A 17,854-nucleotide genomic window follows, 5' to 3' on the forward strand; every position below is an offset into this window, starting at 1 on the left:
ACACAGGTCCAGGGACCAGGGGGGGGAAACGCACTCCTCTGTGGAGATGGGGTGGGGAAAGGCTCCCGCTGACCTCCAGCAGTCCTTCCTTCTGGTCCGCCACCCTCCCCGGGGCACACCCTGGCTGACAGAGACCCGGGTCCCCACCTGCACTTCCCCTTCACTGACCCTCAGAAGGCGCCTCCCACTGGCACCCCCAAGGGCAAAACCTTCCCCAAGAGGGGGCACTGTTGGGAGCATCGTCCCTACCTGAGGCTCTGCTTTAGAAATGCACCCTGGGGCCCTGGCCGGTTGGCTCAGCGGTAGAGCATCGACCTGGCGTGCGGGGGACCCGGGTTCGGTTCCCGGCCAGGGCACATAGGATTAGCGCCCATTTGCTTCTCCACCCCCCCCCTCTCCTCTCTGTCTCTCTCTCTTCCCCTCCCGCAGCCGAGGCTCCATTGGAGCAAAGATGGCCCGGGCGCTGGGGATGGCTCCTTGGTCTCTGCCCCAGGCGCTAGAGTGGCTCTGGTCGCGGCAGAGCATCGCCCCCTGGTGGGCAGAGCGTCGCCCCCTGGTGGGCGTGCCGGGTGGATCCCGGTCGGGCGCATGCGGGAGTCTGTCTGACTGTCTCTCCCCGTTTCCAGCTTCAGAAAAATACAAAAAAAAAAAAAAAAAAAAGAAATGCACCCTGGAAGCCCAACGACATTAACTCAAATCTCTGTGTCTCCATGACGCGCTGCAGCTTGAAGTGAAAGAAAATACTCAACCAATCGAACAGTTTTCAGCTATGCATCTAAATTTTTTGGAACTGCACCCCCCACCCCATTTACATGAGGCTGCCTGGTTGCCAAAATACAGCCATCGCCCTGGCCAAGAAAGACAGCACAAGTTCTGGGGCTGGCTCCCCTTACCCAGTTAAGCTACCCCTGCAGGGGCTCTGTTGGCCACCAGAGGTGACAGCCACACACAGAGAGCCAGGTGGCAGGTGACTGCATGGAACTCCTGTGGGGAAACCAGCTGCCAAGTGGGTGGGTATCCTCTGCTAATAGGTATTTTGTTTTCGTTAAGACTTGGGGAAATCAGTATTTTTCAAAGTACGCCTCCCCGGATACCTCTCCTTGGATGCCTGATAGGCATTTCAAACACTGACGTGTCCAGAACAAAGAGCCCGATAAGTGTCAACCCTAAACTTGTCCTCCCACAGCCTCCCCCATCTCAGTAAATGACGCCATTCCCAGCACTGCCCAGGCAGGGAATTTTGGAGTCATGCTTGTCACCTCTCTTTTGATCACGCCCCACTTCTGGTCTACCTACTCGGAAGGCATCTCCAGATTTCAACCCTTTTTTTTTTTTTTTTTCTGAAGCTGGAAACAGGGAGAGACAGTCAGACAGACTCCCGCATGCGCCCGACCGGGATCCACCCGGCACGCCCACCAGGGGACGCTCTGTCCACCAGGGGGCGATGCTCTGCCCCTCCGGGGCGTCGCTCTGCGGCGACCAGAGCCACTCCAGCGCCTGGGGCAGAGGCCAAGGAACCATCCCCAGCGCCCGGGCCATCTTTGCTCCAATGGAGCCTTGGCTGTGGGAGGGGAAGAGAGAGACAGAGAGGAAGGAGGGGGTGGGGGTGGAGAAGCAAACTGACGCTTCTCCTATGTGCCCTGGCCGGGAATCGAACCCTGGTCCCCTGCACACCAGGCCGACGCTCTAACGCTGAGCCAATCGGCCAGGGCCCCCAGATTTCAACCCTTTCATTCCACCTTCACTGTGACCATCATGGTCCAACCCCCTCCCCCCCGCCTGATGACAGCGATGGCCTCTTCACTGGTATCCCTGCTCCCCCCATCCCACCCCTTTCACCCTGACAGCCTAGTCTCAACTTATCACATGCAAAGTGGGATTCCTCTTAAATACCTCCAGCGGCTCCCATAACACGGAGTAAAAACCCAAGTCCATCTGTGACCTGCAAGTTCCTGAATGTCCTCGGGCCCATCTCTGGCTCCACACACTGTCCCCTCCGCTTGGGCACAGCAGCAGCTCCTTGTTCCTGACATTGGCATCCCCCACCCCCACCCCTGCCTCACCTGGTGCTCATCATTGCCCCTCAAGTTCAACTCAAATGTTACCTTCCTAGGAGATAGATATTGAACAGGAAAGTGAAACGGAGCACTACGTTTAAGTAAAAAAAAAAAAAAAATGTACTTTGAATAGATTGGAATAGGCTTAGAAAATTAAATAAAATTTAAAATGAATTGGTTGGACGAATGAGGCAAGTCAGACGGAAGGACAAAAGCCACCGAAATTCCAATTCTTATAATAGTGGGTTCAGTGATTAGGACCAAATGCCTTCTTAACTATACTGAAGAATTTGAACCTAGAGAGGTAAAGCTAACATGAAAAGGCTGCTTTTGTCCTGAGGGTATTTGCTGACCTAGAAGAAAGAGCTAGAAACTTGACTGCGTTGTTGGCATACTGGAAGAGCTGGGAGGCCAAAGTCAAACCCAAGGTCTTCCAAAAGAGCACCCCGTGATGAACCACCCCCACTCTGAGCTGGACGCCAAAGGCTCTGGGACCCTGTGCTATGGTTTAAATGACTTGTGTCCCCTCAAAACTCATACGTTGTAATTCTCCCCTCCCCCCTTGAGGTGATGGTGTTAGGAGGTGGGGCCCTTGGGAGGTGATTAGGTCATGAAGGTAGACGCCTCATCAAAGGGACCAGCATCCTAGCCCTGGCCGGTTGGCTCAGCGGTAGAGCGTTGGCCTGGCGTGCGGGGGACCCGGGTTCGATTCCCGGCCAGGGCACATAGGAGAAGCGCCCATTTGCTTCTCCACTCCCACCCCCTCCTTCCTCTCTGTCTCTCTCTTCCCCTCCTGCAGCCGAGGCTCCATTGGAGCAAAGATGGCCCGGGCGCTGGGGATGGCTCCTTGGCCTCTGCTCCAGGCGCTAGAGTGGCTCTGGTCATGGCAGAGCGACCCCCCGGAGGGGCAGAGCATCGCCCCCTGGTGGGCGTGCCGAGTGGATCCCGGTCGGGCGCATGCGGGAGTCTGTCTCTCCCCGTTTCCAGCTTCAGAAAAATACAAAAAAAAAAAAAAAGGGGACCAGCACCCTTACAAACAGGTCCTAGAGACATCTGTCCCCTTCCCCGCTGTGAGGTCACAGGGAAAGATGGCCGTGAACCAGGACGCGAGCTCTCACCATACCCCCAAATGTACTGACACCCTGACCTTGGACTTCCCAGCCTCCAGGCCAGGAGAAAGAAATTTCTGTGTTTCTACCACCCGGCCTGTGGTATTTTCTATAGCAGCCTAAACGCGGAGGGGGGGAGGGAGGCCAAGCCAGCTCTCAGGACCAGGACAAACCAGGAGAAGGCAGCCCTGCAGCCCGGCTTCTCCCACTTTCAGAGTTCTAGGAGCCCCGGTCTTAAATGGTTTGAAGGTGTTGTCAGACCGCTAGGGCCTCAGGCCATGGCAGAATAAAAATCCCCTGTGAAGGAAGGTACCCTCACTTTAGGCTTCAACTGATTCCTACATGTAAATTTTCAAATACAATAGCCAGCACGTACAGATACTCCGACATAACACAGAGACACAACAGCAGAGTGAGAACCAGTCGAAACAAATGGCGACAGGCTTACAGACCTTGAAATACTAGGATACGAGACACAGTCTATTATGCAACCGTGCCTACTGTGTTCAGAGAAATAAAAGAAACGCTTGAAAATTTCAGCAGAGAGGTAGATACTGTTTGAAAAGATTTGAAAAGGAAATGCATAGAAATTCTAGAGTACATCTCCTTGGACACGTACAGCACGGCAGGCGTGGGACTGAACCTGGGGGGCAGTGTCACGACACTGACCCTACCTTTCTGTGATGATAAAGGGAAACAGGTAATGTCCAAAACCGGGGTGAGTGTTCATTTCACATGGTTTTCAGTTACAAACAGTCAGCTAGCCACAGATATATAAATTCCTAAATCCTAAGGGGTGGGGAACTCTCTAGAATGAGTTTATAAAAAGAGAAAAAAAATAGAACCAGCATCCAATGTCATCCTTCTCTTACCCACAGACAGGGCAGTACCTCCTTCATATAGGCTTCTGGCAGCTCCCTGAATACAGGCCTCTCTATGGTACGGGAACCTGTAAGTCTACTGGGATACTCGGTTGTCTCATGAAGGCTCGGCTCTGTCAGCTTCCCACCCTATCGGAGATTCTCAGCTCCAGTGATGTTAAAATAACCATCATCCCCGCACCAAACAGCTGTGCCACATCCCGTTTCCCCCTCCCTCCCTCCCGCCCTCAGCCACCCTCCACTAGCTGCTATCTTTAAGCCACCAAGCAGACAAGAGGAAAAGAATTAGTCATCCCAGGTTTGGCCCACTGTCCCCACCCGCCCACCCTCGTTATTCAAAGCGCAACCCCCAGCAGGACACGAGAGGGTTTTAGAAGCCGAGCAGGCACCTACAGGTCTGAAAGACTTGAAGACTTTTTCCAAGACTTCCTGGAGCGTCTTCTTGCCGCAGGAGGAGATGTAGTCCTGTGCCAGCTGCAGGAAGGGCAGGCAGTCCTCGCTCTCACTCCACACGTGCTAGTGCCCGCAGGCACGGGGCGGAGAGAACAGACACAGTCGTTACCCTCGGGGGGGAAACACAGAGAGCCCAAAAGTGTTTCTCGTTGTTCTTAATTACACGCACTTGAAGAAGCCCTCCATCCCAGAGTAAGATTCCTGTGTTCATTCCTGATTGGTTTGCACTGAAGGGATCAGAAAATGCATACCCTCCAGCAGTGGTTCTCAAAGTGGGCGCCCTATGGTATTCCAGAGGAATATGTGCCTGTTGGGGACCAAAACACCAACAGGGTTTCTGGAGTTTAGATTTTTGGGGGACAGAGGTGTGGGGAATTGGCTCTAAGCTGACAGTCTGCGCAAACCCCTACCTCACTTGCCTGATTAGGTTGCAAAAGGCTGTTAAGCTGTGGTGCTGGATTGTTTACACTACCCGCCCCCATGTTCTCCAGAAAGACTGGAGGCAAGTTTCTTCTATCCTTTGTTTGGTGTAAAGTTAAGATGATATGTATGGTGGGGGTTTTCTGCACTCAACACAATTAAGAGTAAAAAGAGAGGAATTCTTCAATGTATTGATGATGAAATGAGTTTGCCTTTCAAATATATGTCCAAACATTGGAGAAATCGCTAGGACACATCAGGCTCATGTTTCTCATAAATACAAGAATGAAAAAACTTAACACATTCATGCCGGGACCTGCCGAATTTACTAAATCTTACTAAGAATGTATCTATAGTCTTTTTAAAAAATGTTTAACCCCTCTTTTTTACAAATTCTAAAAAGCATAACTCAAAAAATGTAACAAAAATATTTTTAATGTCAGAATAAATTTAATTTTGTTGTATTTATTTCACTTAATTACCATAAAAGCATGCTTAGACTGTATTTTTTTCTTTAATATTTGACTTAATTATTATAACATATTTCTCAGAAATTTGTATATAGTGCGCCTACAATGATTTGTAGGACTTTAAATGCGCCCTGGCTTCATTCAAACAGTTTGAGAACCACTGCCTTACAGGAAAGCCTGTGCTTTTGGTCCATAATCTCAGCTGCTACATTCACCATCAGATCTGCTCACAGGTTGCAAGCATATGAATTGATACTCCCCCCACCCCCACCCGTAATTTCCACCGCTCCCACCCCACCCCGTCCAGTGCAGGCTAACGGGTGGTTTTAAAACAGGAGAGAGGAGAAACCGAGAGCCTACTTGATCCTTACCTTTGCCTTTGGCTATGGCTGAGGAATTAATTAAGCATAGTTTGTAACCGCTACATTGGAACAAGACATTCTTTACCCCGTGAGCGCGGGTGATGGTAAATTGACTTCAAAATGAAATGAATTTAGGAGAACACACAGGAAAATCGTCACTAAGTCACTGCCGGGTAGCAAGGGAAGGAAAGACTTCCGAAAGCTCACCTTCCCTTAAAACGCTTTAGGAGCGATCATATATCCATGCAACACTTCACAACGGTCACAGACACCAAGAGGAGACTGGCTTTAGGTTTTGATTTTTTCTTAAGACTCGATGAGTTTTTCTTTCTTTTCTTTTCTTTTCTTTTTCTTTCTTTCTTTCTTTCTTTCTTTCTTTCTTTCTTTCTTTCTTTCTTTCTTTCTTTCTTTCCTTTCTTTCTCTCTTTCTCTCTCTCTCTCCCTTTCTTTCTTTCTTTCCTTCCTTCCTTCCTCCCTCCCTCCCTCCCTCCCTCCCTCCCTTCCTTTCTCCACGTGAGGATATCCCCCATTTTAGCACATCTCTAGGACTAGACAAGTCTCTCCCATCAATATTCAAGGATTAGGAATAAGCTGGAGAGACCCCGACGCAGAAGGGACAGGTATTGGGCTACCAGGATAACGTCAGGGTATCTATTCGGTTTCAAAGATCGTTGTTTAGGGGGTACCAATTACGGACAGCTATGGAACAGAGGAGGACATCTGCAGATGAGAGCAAGAAGCAGGGGCCAGGCAGCGGGAGACGAGATGTATTTGGAGAAATGGTCCGTGTCAAGCACAGACTCCCTCCCATTAATACAAATGATCAGGGCATCGCCCCAGAAAGTGATCCGCCCTCCGCTCAGTAAACACATTCCACTTCTTCCTCCTCAGCGCAGCATTTCCAGGAACCAGATCTACAGACTTAAAATGCTGCTCAGATCTAAGACTAACGAGGAGCTAATGTGCCGTCTTTACAGCCAATTACCTGCTTCAGAGATGCAAAGGTCCGTTTCCAACGGGCGGGCGGCTCTACACCAGCAGACCCCAGAGTCGTTTCCACCTCGGCTAATAAAGATAACCTCTAGGTCCTCTAACTCCAGAGAACAGCTCCAACACATGATCCCCTATTAATCAGAGACCCTTACAGTGGTTGAGCCACTGAGATGGCATTTGAGTACCAGTCTCTCACACTGCACAAAAGTAGAATAGGCCTGACCAGGCGGTGGCGCAGCGGATAGAGTGTCGGACTGGGATGCGGAGGACCCTGGTTTGAGACCCCGAGGTCGCCAGCTTGAGCGCGGGCTCATCTGGCTTGAGCAAAGCTCACCAGCTTGGACCCAAGGTCGCTGGCTCCAGCAAGAGTTTACTGAGTCTGCTGAAGTCCCACGGCCACGGCACATATGAGAAAGTAATCAATGAACAATTAAGGTGTCACAACGAAAAACTAATGATTAATGCTTCTCATCTCTGTCCGTTCCTGTCTGGTCTGTCCCTATCTATCCCTCTGTCTGACTCTCTGTCTCTGTAAAAAAAAAAAAAAGAATAGTACAAAGGGCTTTGGTGTCCATTATCGAACTTGATTCTTCCTCAGCGGAGAGCAGCAAGAATCAAGTCCCACTTCAATGTAAGTTCCCCGCAACACCCATGTTCATACTCAAATTTTAAAAAGCGTATTATGAATTCTTATCCAAGTTAAAGATGGGGTTACCATCTAGCACAACACAATAAGAGAACTTTAAGCCTGCCTTCCCTAGACTTGGAAGACTAGAAAAAGAAGTACTAAGTTTACTAAGTGCCTGTGTGGCACGCGGAGGCTGTTTTAACGTAGGGTGGACGTACGGACCCTCCGTGCCTTCGGAGTCTGCAGAATGGGGTGGCGGGTGGAGTTGGACTCTCCACCTGCCATGTGGCTAAGGTCACATGCTGAGTAAATCAGACAATGTGACTTCACAGAGAACACTGTTCAAAGCAACTTGGGATATAAGTGTAGCCAGGAAAACCTTGTATACCTGTTTTGTGCGTGTGCGTTTTGAAGTGCATTTGGGCTTCAAACTGCCAAGTAAACTACGGAAAGTGTCATCACTCAAACAATATCAGCATTGCAATGCACCCTCCTCTGCTTGGAAGTCAGACAGTTCCTTTGGTTGTGTTCTTAGGGGGTCTCGGACCCCCCCGGGGAGATTGATCATGCTGCAATTCCCATGTATTTATTCACTTGAGGAGTTGTTGACTTGTGATTCTATCTTGGAGAAGAGAGACAACACCCTGTACAGGGATTTCTGTCTAGTCTGCTGAGACTGCCCTCATTTGGCGAGCTTACCCTGGATTCCCTGCCGTGTTGGTTTTGTGGGTTTATGAAACAGTTTTTATTGAATCCTGGCCCATGAGATGATGTGAGAGATCACGGGGTTGGGAAACAGACAGACTCGGGTGGACATGGCCTAAGCTTAAAAGACACCACTTACTAAATGCTAATTGTTTCATATCCATTGTATCTCACAACCCAAGTTATTTGTTTTTATTTTTTGAAACATTGTTTCTTTCCAAACCGAATCAAGGCAGTCAGCAGAGACCCACAGAACAGGACAGAGGATGCACACTAAAATAGAAACGCGCAGTAGGGAACATAAGGACGAAGGGAAAACAATGAAAGGAAAAGGAGAGAAAACCCAGGGAGACTGGGACAAACAGTGCAGGGCAGACAGGCCGGGCCGCTTGCTCGAATAGGATCCAGTTTGCCCCCAGAGGCCTGTGCCCAGACGGAAGGCTATATCAGTGCCCACAGATAAAACAGAGCTCTTCACAGCTGCCAGGCAAGGAAGGGGCTGGGGGCAGGATGCCTCCCTCTTAGGAAAAACAGATGGCCCCATTCCAACACGGGGCGGGGGGCAGAAAGGACACCAGGGGGATGGGCTGATGCTCCCGGAAACAGGATCTGGGGTCTCGTCTTGTACAGAGACCACTGGGTGACTGAAGACCCGGAGTCCTGCACCACAGGGCATGGCCACCATGGCTTCAACTCGGGAAGGAGTTTCAACACGTATAACCGAACACCATGAAAAACAAAACAAAACAGTAGTTCCCAGGCAAACAGAAATGTAGCTACAGAATACCCTGGCTTCCCAATAGGGTTGTTAGAGCTCAGGCAGATCGTAGACCTCCCGAGTTGTAACAGGAGACAGGCCGAGCAGAGGCTTCGGGAAGGAGAGGAAAGCAGTGGGTCTCAAGCTTTGGTGGGCAAGTGTCGCCTGGAGGCTTACTGAAAGACAGTTGCGCCCTGGCCAGATAGCTCAGTTGGTTAGAGCATCGTCCCAAAGCACAGAGGTTGCCGGTTCAATTCCCACTCAGGGCACATACAGGAACAGATCAATGTTTCTGTCTCTTTCTCTCTGTCTCCCTTCCTCTCTCTCTAAAATCAATCAATCAATCAATCAAATTTTTTTAAAAAAGAAAAGGAACACAATGGCTGGGTCCCACCGGGGCCTGACTGATGGGGGCAGGGCTGAGAGTTTGCATTTGGAACGGGCTCCCAGGGGGTGCTCAGGCTGCCGGTGCAGGGACCATACCTTGAGAATCAGCAGCAGAGCAGACCTCTGACTAACTAGAAATGGGGGAGGGGAGGGGAGGGGAAGGGAGGGGAGGGGAAGGGAGGGGAGGGGAGGGAAGGGGAGGGGAGGGGAGGGGAGGGGAGGGGAGGGGAGGGGAGGGGAGGGGAGAGGGCAGCGGATGAGCATTACATTTAAGAAACCTGAGTGTCATGACTGACTAAAACCAAGTCCAAATCTCAGGACACCACAGGCTGCAGCGAAGCGGCCACTTGGACCTCCCCCGAGCAGCCTCCCCCTTCCACGGATTCCTGCCCATTAGAAGTTGATCGTCCCAGGTGAGAGCTTTGATTTTAAAACAAACCATCTAAGCCCTTCTTTCTGTTATTACATTGGGCCAGAGTTCATTATCAAGCTTGCCTGACTTATGACAATCTACCATGTTATCCGCAAAGAGGAAAACAGGCACCCGTTCTCCATAGTACAGATGGCAATATCCAGCTTATCCAAAAATGGCATTAGGTCAATCCTACAAATATTTTTTCCGGCACAGAGGGCCACCGCCATGGGCCTCACTCTCACTCTGGTCTTGACTTGAGAAAAATTTGCCATCATCAGTTCCAGAGGGGTCTGTTCTGAATCGGTGTGGCTTAATCCCAAATGTTGTCCCTAGAAAAGATGGTGGAAGATAAAAGCCACAAGCCATCTCAGGCCACCCAACACATTTCTGCACAGAGTGGGCAGAGCGTGGCTGGCCGTACCTCCGACCTGCTCTTCCTGTCAGCCACTGAGCTGGTCTGCCAAGGTTGCTGAGGCTCAGAGAGGTTACGCCACTTGTCTGTCGTCACACAGGGAGCAAAGGGGCAAAGCCAGGATATCACCCTGAGCCTCAGCTCCTACATTCATAAGACAAAAAATAACACAGGGTGGTTTTAAAGATCAGAGGAGCTACCCTGTAGACTGACTCTCATTAGCAGCGGTCAGTCAGTGTCTGTTCCCATCTATCTGAACTCATACTAGCATAACTGCACTCTCCTCAGGATTGGCCACTCTGTGGATATGCAAGCTCACCTCTTTTTTCCTGAAACAGTCTCTCTATGTAAACAATGCACAGCCACGGCGGCAAGCCTGCAGTCTACTACTATTCCCCACTTAATAATAGTGTCATACAGACAGGAGTATCCCTATCTGACAGATGAGGAGACTGAGCGTAGGGTTGAAATTAGACTAGAAAGCGCTTCCTCTGCACTATACTATCATATAAACCCAAAGTACTCTCATTTAAACAAATTACATTTTCTTCTCCAAAAACAACTTGGTCGTCACATAGTCCAGAACAGAGAGATGTGTCTCTGATGAAAACAGGGGGAAAATATAGACATAGCCCTGTGCACACATACAAGGTTAAATCGAAGTTTTCCTATAAATAAAACCTTTTCCTTTCATGCTATACCAACTGCTATCCTTGTTTTTGTATTGAGAAAGGATTAAACTACACACAATTTTTAGATCCAAGCGCACTTTGAAAAAGTAGGACAAGGGCACCTTTCCCTGGTCCAGCCCTGAGCCCTGGGCCCGGGAGGGGCAGGGCAGAGCTCTATGTTTAGCGCGCCCCTCCTCCTGGGCGGGGCAGGAGAAGGCAGCCCTTCCTCCTGGGCGGGGCAGGAGAAGGCAGCGGGGCTGCCATGCGCAGGACCGCGTGCACGCCTACACACGTGCCCGTTCGTCTGGTGTATTAGTGGCTGCCAATACCCCATCCTCTAACTTGGCAGCAGAGGGGAGTGTGCCACCTGTCTGTGATCCCCTGGCCCCTCCCTGTCACACCTGCCACCAGGCAGGGTGAGCCCTGTCCTTGAACTCCCAGCAGGCAGGGCGCTGGCAGCTTCATTTTACCCCTGGACCCAATGACGTCACGGGCTGTCCACGGGGAGAGGCCCGAATCCGGGCCACACCTGCAAAGGCACTGTGTGGACCGGGTGGCCTGTGAAGAGAGAAGGGGACAGAGCGCACAAGGGACCCAGGAGCTGCCAAAGCTGAGGAAAAACATCAAAGGAAGTCCTTGTTCCTAGGCGTCTGGAGCGACCGGCCTGATCCTGCCCCTGGGACGCTCTGCATGGTGGAAAGAACAGGCGCCTGGGCTTGGGCTCAAGTCCTGGCTCCCTCACTTCTGCATGGCACAGTCCTGGATGAGTCCTTGAAACTCACTGAGCCTCAGTTTCCTGGCCTAGAAAATGGGGATAAGAATACCTACCTCACAGAATTTTTATGAGGTTCAAGAAGCTGCCCTTGAACCTAGTCAGAATTGGGTCCCCACTTGTCACGACTCTACTGCCATGTTTTCAGTATAAGGCTATGGCTCACGTTTCTCTACCACTTAACAGCTGCGGGAGAGCGAGGAAACCTCACTGTGCTTCAGTTTCCTCACCTGTGTAATGGAGAGAATGCCAGAGGACCCTGTGAGATCACTAAGATGAAATGAGTTCACATATGCTAAGTGCTTGGAGCACTCTCTCTCTCTCTCTCTCTCTCTTTTTTTTTTTTCCTGAAGCTGGAAACGGGGAGAGACAGTCAGACAGACTCCCGCATGCGCCCGACCCGGATCCACCCGGCACGCCCACCAGGGGCGATGCTCTGCCCACCAGGGGGCGTCGCTCTGCTGCGACCAGAGCCACTCTAGCGCCTGGGGCAGAGGCCAAGGAGCCATCCCCAGCGCCTGGGCCATCTTTGCTCCAATGGAGCCTTGGCAGCGGGAGGGGAAGAGAGAGACAGAGAGGAAGGGGGAGGGGTGGAGAAGCAAATGGGCGCTTCTCCTATGTGCCCTGGCCAGGAATCGAACCCAGGTCCCCCGCATGCCAGGCCAACGCTCTACCGCTGAGCCAACCGGCCAGGGCCTGGAGCACTCTCTTGATACACAGTAAACTGCACGTAGTGGTAGTTACTATTACTGCCCTACGATGCTGTCATCCTTGAAATTTAACACCTACCTGTCTTCTACACTAGGACTGTCATTCATCCGCTCATTCTTATACACACAGATTGAGCACCTATGATGTGTCTGACACTGTTCCAAGTGCTGGAATACAGGGATGAGAAAGATAGACAGGCGTGACTGGTGTCAAGGAGCGAGCCTCGTAAAGAGGTGGGGGAAGAATGTTCTAGGCAGAGGGAACAGCAAGTGCCAAGGCCCTGCCTCAGCTTGGCATGCCTGAAGACCAGAAAGGCCAGCGTGGCATGAACCCAGCAAGCAAGGGGGATGAATGGTTCGAGGTGAGATCAGAAAGGAGGCAAGAGCCTGACAAGGCGGTGGCGCAATGGACAGAGCGTCGGACTGGGACACGAAGGACCCAGGTTCAAGACCCCCGAGGTCACCAGCTTGAGCGTGGGCTCATCTGGTTTGAGCAAAGGGTCACTCAGTCTGCTGTAGCCCCACGGTCAAGACACATATGAGAAAGCAATCAATGAACAACTAAGGTGTTGCAAGGAAAAACTGATAATTGATGCTTCTCATCTCTCTCCGTCCCTGTCTGTCTATCCCTCTTTCTGACTCTGTCTCTGAAAAAAAAAAGAAAAGAAAAGAAAGAAAGAAAGAAAGGAGGCAAGAAACATCACACGTGTGGTCTTGAAGTCAGGATGAGGGCTTAGGTTTCACTGTAAAAGCGATGGGAAGGCAGCCTAAGGTGAGGTGCGCAGTGGTGGGGACACAGCCTGGATTATAGTTTAAATAGAACTGGAGACTGCAGTGAGTCACTAGTATCATCACCCCCATTTTAGGCAACTGTTCCCGACAAGCCTGCTAGTATGGCACTAATATTAGCATCCCCATTTTACAGATGTGAAAATCGTGGCATAAAGAGATTAAATAACTTTCTCCAAGGCATAGAGTTAGACGTGGGGGACCGGGGTGCAAACTCAAGTAGTCTGACCCCGGAGTCTGAACACTCCTAACCACCAAGCAACACTGTCTCAGATGAGTAGAATGGCCCCAGGAGCGTGAGGGCAGAGACCTGACCTTTATCCTAGATAGCCCTGGCCTGGTGCAAAATAAGCCTTCAATAAATGTTTGTTGAATGAAGGAATGATGTGATGGCACTTTGCAAATTGAGAAATGCTATGTAAATATTCTTATTAAGAAATCCTGCAGATTATAGAAATTCCAATCATCTCAAATTCCTTTTAATGCTTAACAGATTTTCCTGGGACAGGGAAAAGAACAGTAAGGATGTTTACTTGGAGTCTGAGTGCCTTTAACCTGGGGCAAACAGCAGCAGACCACCCTGGGCCGGGGCAGAGAGGAGCAGAGGTCTGGCCTAAGAAACTCCCCTGGTAGGCAGCTTGTCCACCACAGCCTCAAGAAACTTCGAGAAAAGAAATTCTTTTCCCATCTTCTTTCTTCCTCATCTACTTCATTTAATTGCCCATGAATGAATATGTTCAAGCATTTTAATCATACAAATGAGGAAACATTTAAAATAAGGGCAGTCTTGAAAAAAGGCTTGATAAACATAATGTTTCTGAATGGCTTGCTATACACATTCAAAACAAGAGAATGGTCTTGCATTTCCTCCACCCACTTAATCTCCTTGGAGTAAATTCTTCTGATGAGTCTCCTTCAGTCCCAGCAGGAGGGCTGTGTGCAACTCTCCCATGAAAGCCAGAACCCCCAGAGAGAGACTCTTGCCCTAGGTCACACAGTAAGGAAGGAATCCACCTGCGGACTATGGAAGCCCTGGGGGCTGGAAGGGACTCCTAATCAAACCTAACCAGGCAGACAGATTGACCCCCCACCCCCCACCCCTACCCCACCCCCCGCCCTTCCCACTCCATCCCCGGGGCTTTTCCGCACTTCTACAATGAAGCAAACTCCTTTCCAATGACCCACTCCTCCCAATAACAAATAACTCTTATTTACTTATTCTCACTACAGCTACAGCTAACAGTGTTCTTCCATGTATTTATATTGTAGCTTACAGGCTCTTCACAAATACCTGTGATGGGGGCATTCTGATTGACCTCACTTTACAGGTGAGAAACTCAGGGAATCCCAGATTCAACCTGTGACTCAAACTTGCGGGGCCCCTGCTATGAGTAGAGACTGTTAGGTGCTTTATCTATCCAATCGCCGGGGCGCTGGCATTATACCCATTTTGGGGGGATGTGTAAACTGAGCTGGGTGACGGCAACTGACTGGAGTCAATCGGCCAGAACTCAAATCTGGCTGTCACCCAAGGATAGGTTTCTTCCAGAATGTCGCAGAGCTGGGGCCTAGGTGGGTTCTTTCCCGCCGTGAGGTGGGGTGGAGGTGGTGGGAGGGGCGTGCCTGATTGCCAGGACCACCTCTCTGGAACCCAGAAAGGTGCCGTGCTGCCTCTCTAACTCCTTCGAGAACTTCCCATCGGGGTTGGGGGCGCGCACCAGCGCAGGCCCCAGCACGGCTTTGTCTCACCCCACCTGAGGAGCCAGGGCCACGCAGGTCTCGGCGCCGCCCCACTGCCATCCGCAGGGGCGGCGGCAGCGCCAGCTCCAGGCTCAAGCCGGTGACCACACGGTAACCGGAGCCCTCAGCCGCCTCCATCTTACATGTGGGGACCATTATTTTTTCCCCCGTCCTTGCAAACACTTCACGGAGCGCCACCCCGGCCCAGGTTCCTCACCTCCCACCGCAACTTCCCTGCCCTCCGTATCCCCTTCCTAAACTGCCAGCGCCAAGATCCCAAGTGGGCGCAGGATGTAAAGTCAAAGATTTGGACACAGCAGTTCCAGGTCCCGATTGCCCCGAGCCTAGAGCAGGAGCAGGAGCGAGGGCTGAGAAAAACCAAATCGGAAAAACCAAAGGGCTTTGGGGGGGGGGGGGGGCGCGGCGGCGCCTCAGTCGGACAGAAACCGCTCAGAAGCTCATAGAGGAGCAATGGAAGCACAGGGGATAGGCGTGCCCGTGTGTGTGTGTGTGTGTGTGTGTGTGTGTGCGTGCGCGTGCACGCGCGTGCGTTTTGAAGAAACGGGGTGTAATTCTGCAAAGAAGGTCCAGGAGATGGGGCATCGCTAGTGTGGAGAGAGGCTTTGTGTCCAAACACGCAGCGCCCCGAATAACGTGTGTTGGGGGTGGGGGGGAGGCGGGCGGGGTTCCCCAAGCGGGGACAACTGGAGGACTTGTGCCTGCGCATCCGGAGGGGAACGGGGTTCCTCACCCGGACGGGACACCTGGGTGTATGAAGCTCCGGACTCTGGATCCTGCGGAAGGGTCCCTGCGCCCCGTCCCGGGCTGGTGTGACGCGGGACACCCTGGAGATGCTCCATGCCACGCACAGTCACGGGCCTCCGGGTCGCGTCTCTGAACCAGCCCTCCCCAACCCGGCTTCCCGGATCCTAAGGGCGCCCTGCCTGCCGCCCAGCGGCCCCACCCGGAGCGCTGACACCGCCGCGTCTGGCCCGGGGGCTTCCCCCGCGGAGCGCGGGGTAGAGGGGTGCGCGGCGCGACCGGTTACGCCCCCCCACCTCGCGCCCCACTGCCTCCCGAGCGTGCGAAAGCTCAGGCGCAGGGCAGCAGCCGCGCGGCCACACGCCCTCGCTCTGCTGCGGTCCCTCCCACAAGCACTCACAAAATTGTCCTCGCAGCCGTTGTCCGGACACAGCACGTAGAAGGAGACGCCGGGGTCGGCGTAGAAATCCATCCTGCGCTCGGTCTCCTCGGTAGCGATGAGCTCGAAGGGCGTGTTGGAGCACCATTTCTCCGCAACGTCAGCCAGCTGCTGGAAATCCATCCTGGCTCGCCGCGCCCGCCGCTCGCTCAGCCTCCTCTCCGCCACCCGCCTCCCGCTCCCTCCGCCCGCCCTCCGCTGCTCAGGCCCCCTCCTCCCGCGCGGGCAGCGCGCCGCTCCGCGAGCTCTCGGGCAGGCGGCGGGGCCGGGCGGCGCGGGCTCCCTCCGGTCCCGGGGCTCCTCCCCGCGGGCTCTGTTTACCTGCTGTGTGTAACGGGGTGGGCGGCGGCCAGGGACAGCGCCGCGCCCCGCCCGGCTCCGCCCCGGCCCGCCTCCCCGCCCGCCTCCCCGCCCGCCCCCTTTAGAGTCGCCCTCGAGGCTTGCGCGGGTGGGACGGCCGCCGCGCCGGGGCGGGTTGGCCGGGCGCTCCGTGGGCTCCCTAACACCCCTCTTTAAAAAAAAAAAAAAAAAAAAAAAAAAAGAAGAAGAAAGAAAAGGAACCCGGAGCATCCCGGGACCCTCGCGAGGCCGGGGCCACCCCAGACCGTGACGCCATGGGCCCCAGCCAATCACCGCAGCCTGGGACTTGCGCCCTAGCTCGCGAGCCGGGTGATGTCACAGCGCGGGCCCAACATCTGCGGCTTCCCGGGTTACAGTGAAGCAGAGAAATCTGGTAGTCCCTGTTAGCGATAATCTGGAGTTAGGAGGCCAGGAAAGCGTTTTCTCGAATGCGATTTAAATGCAGGGGACACCCACAAGAAGAGCAAATAACTTGTCCCCTGTGTGAGGTTAGCAGTGGAGGAGCTGTGAAAATCGAAGGGGAAACGGAGCTTTTCTTTTTCAGAATCAATGCCCTTCCCTCCATGGATGTAAAGAAATATTTCCCCTAAATACTTTTACTAGATACTGATATGAATGTCCATTTGGAAAGGAAGATGAAACTTGATTCATTAACATAAGGTTGAGTTTTTCTTAGAATTAAGCCTCATAAGACTGTTTTGAATGTTACTCAACTTTACTTCCTATTGCATAAGCTAAAATGATCAGCTTGCTAGTTTGGAAGAGGAGAAAGTAAATTTTAAAACAAGAGTATATATGGCCCAACAATTGCACCTGTTGAATGCTCACTGGGTGCCCAGGCTAGACAGGCATTGCTGGATTGCAGAAAATGCACTGGACAGAGCCCTCGCCCTCAGGAATTGAATGACTACCAGCAATGGCACGTTAAATAGCATTCATTCTACAAACATGCAATCAGTTTTATCTTTAAAGTTTGTCTTCTGAATCAGGCACCGTGCTAGCCTTAGGAATATAAATATGCATAATATGTGGCTCCACCCTCAAAGGGCTGCCAGACTAGGCAAGGGAAGCTCATGACACCCATCACACCCTTTATTCAGTAGTATAGATGTGGTTCTGGGAATTTTCTCTTGCACATTTCTGGAATAGGAATTCTTTTCGCCTTGACTTGCCTTAATAAATCAAAGCTGCCTTCCTACAGTGAAAGTAAAAATGGCACTTAATCTTTTGGTAGAGTCAGAGGCCAGGATGGTGATTAGCCCAAAGGCATCCCGGGCATTGCATTTTATCTGATCTTTTCCCTGAGGGAGCCACCCTTACCTGGAAGTAAATTAAATGCTCTCCTGTAACGATTTCCTAATATCATAATTTGCCAGTCCCTTGAAAACAACTCAGTTCAGTGAACATTTACAGATCATCTATTGCAGGGGTAGTCAACCTTTTTATACCTACCGCCCACTTTTGTATCTCTGTTGATAGTAAAATTTTCTAACCGCCCACCGGTTCCACAGTAGTGGTGATTTATAAAGTAGGAAAGTAACTTTACTTTATAAAATTTATAA

The 17,854-nt window shown here is 51.8% G+C and overlaps 1 protein-coding gene across 1 annotated transcript in view; it reads right to left on the reverse strand.

The window, feature by feature from the left end:
• Nucleotides 1–16,251, reverse strand: part of MTURN (maturin, neural progenitor differentiation regulator homolog) — a 28,805-nt gene extending 12,554 nt beyond the window's left edge. Inside the window, exons 1-2 of the mRNA XM_066353837.1 lie at nucleotides 15,894–16,251; nucleotides 4,441–4,563 (exon numbers count right to left, since the gene is read on the reverse strand). Coding sequence (XP_066209934.1) covers nucleotides 4,441–4,563; nucleotides 15,894–16,055 — 285 coding nt within the window. The 5' untranslated portion in view covers nucleotides 16,056–16,251. The remainder of the gene's footprint in view (nucleotides 1–4,440; nucleotides 4,564–15,893) is intronic.
• Nucleotides 16,252–17,854: the final 1,603 nt, after the last annotated feature.

The sequence above is a fragment of the Saccopteryx leptura genome, chromosome 12, assembly GCF_036850995.1.
Source record: "Saccopteryx leptura isolate mSacLep1 chromosome 12, mSacLep1_pri_phased_curated, whole genome shotgun sequence".
In the NCBI taxonomy this organism is placed as follows: Eukaryota; Metazoa; Chordata; class Mammalia; order Chiroptera; family Emballonuridae; genus Saccopteryx; species Saccopteryx leptura.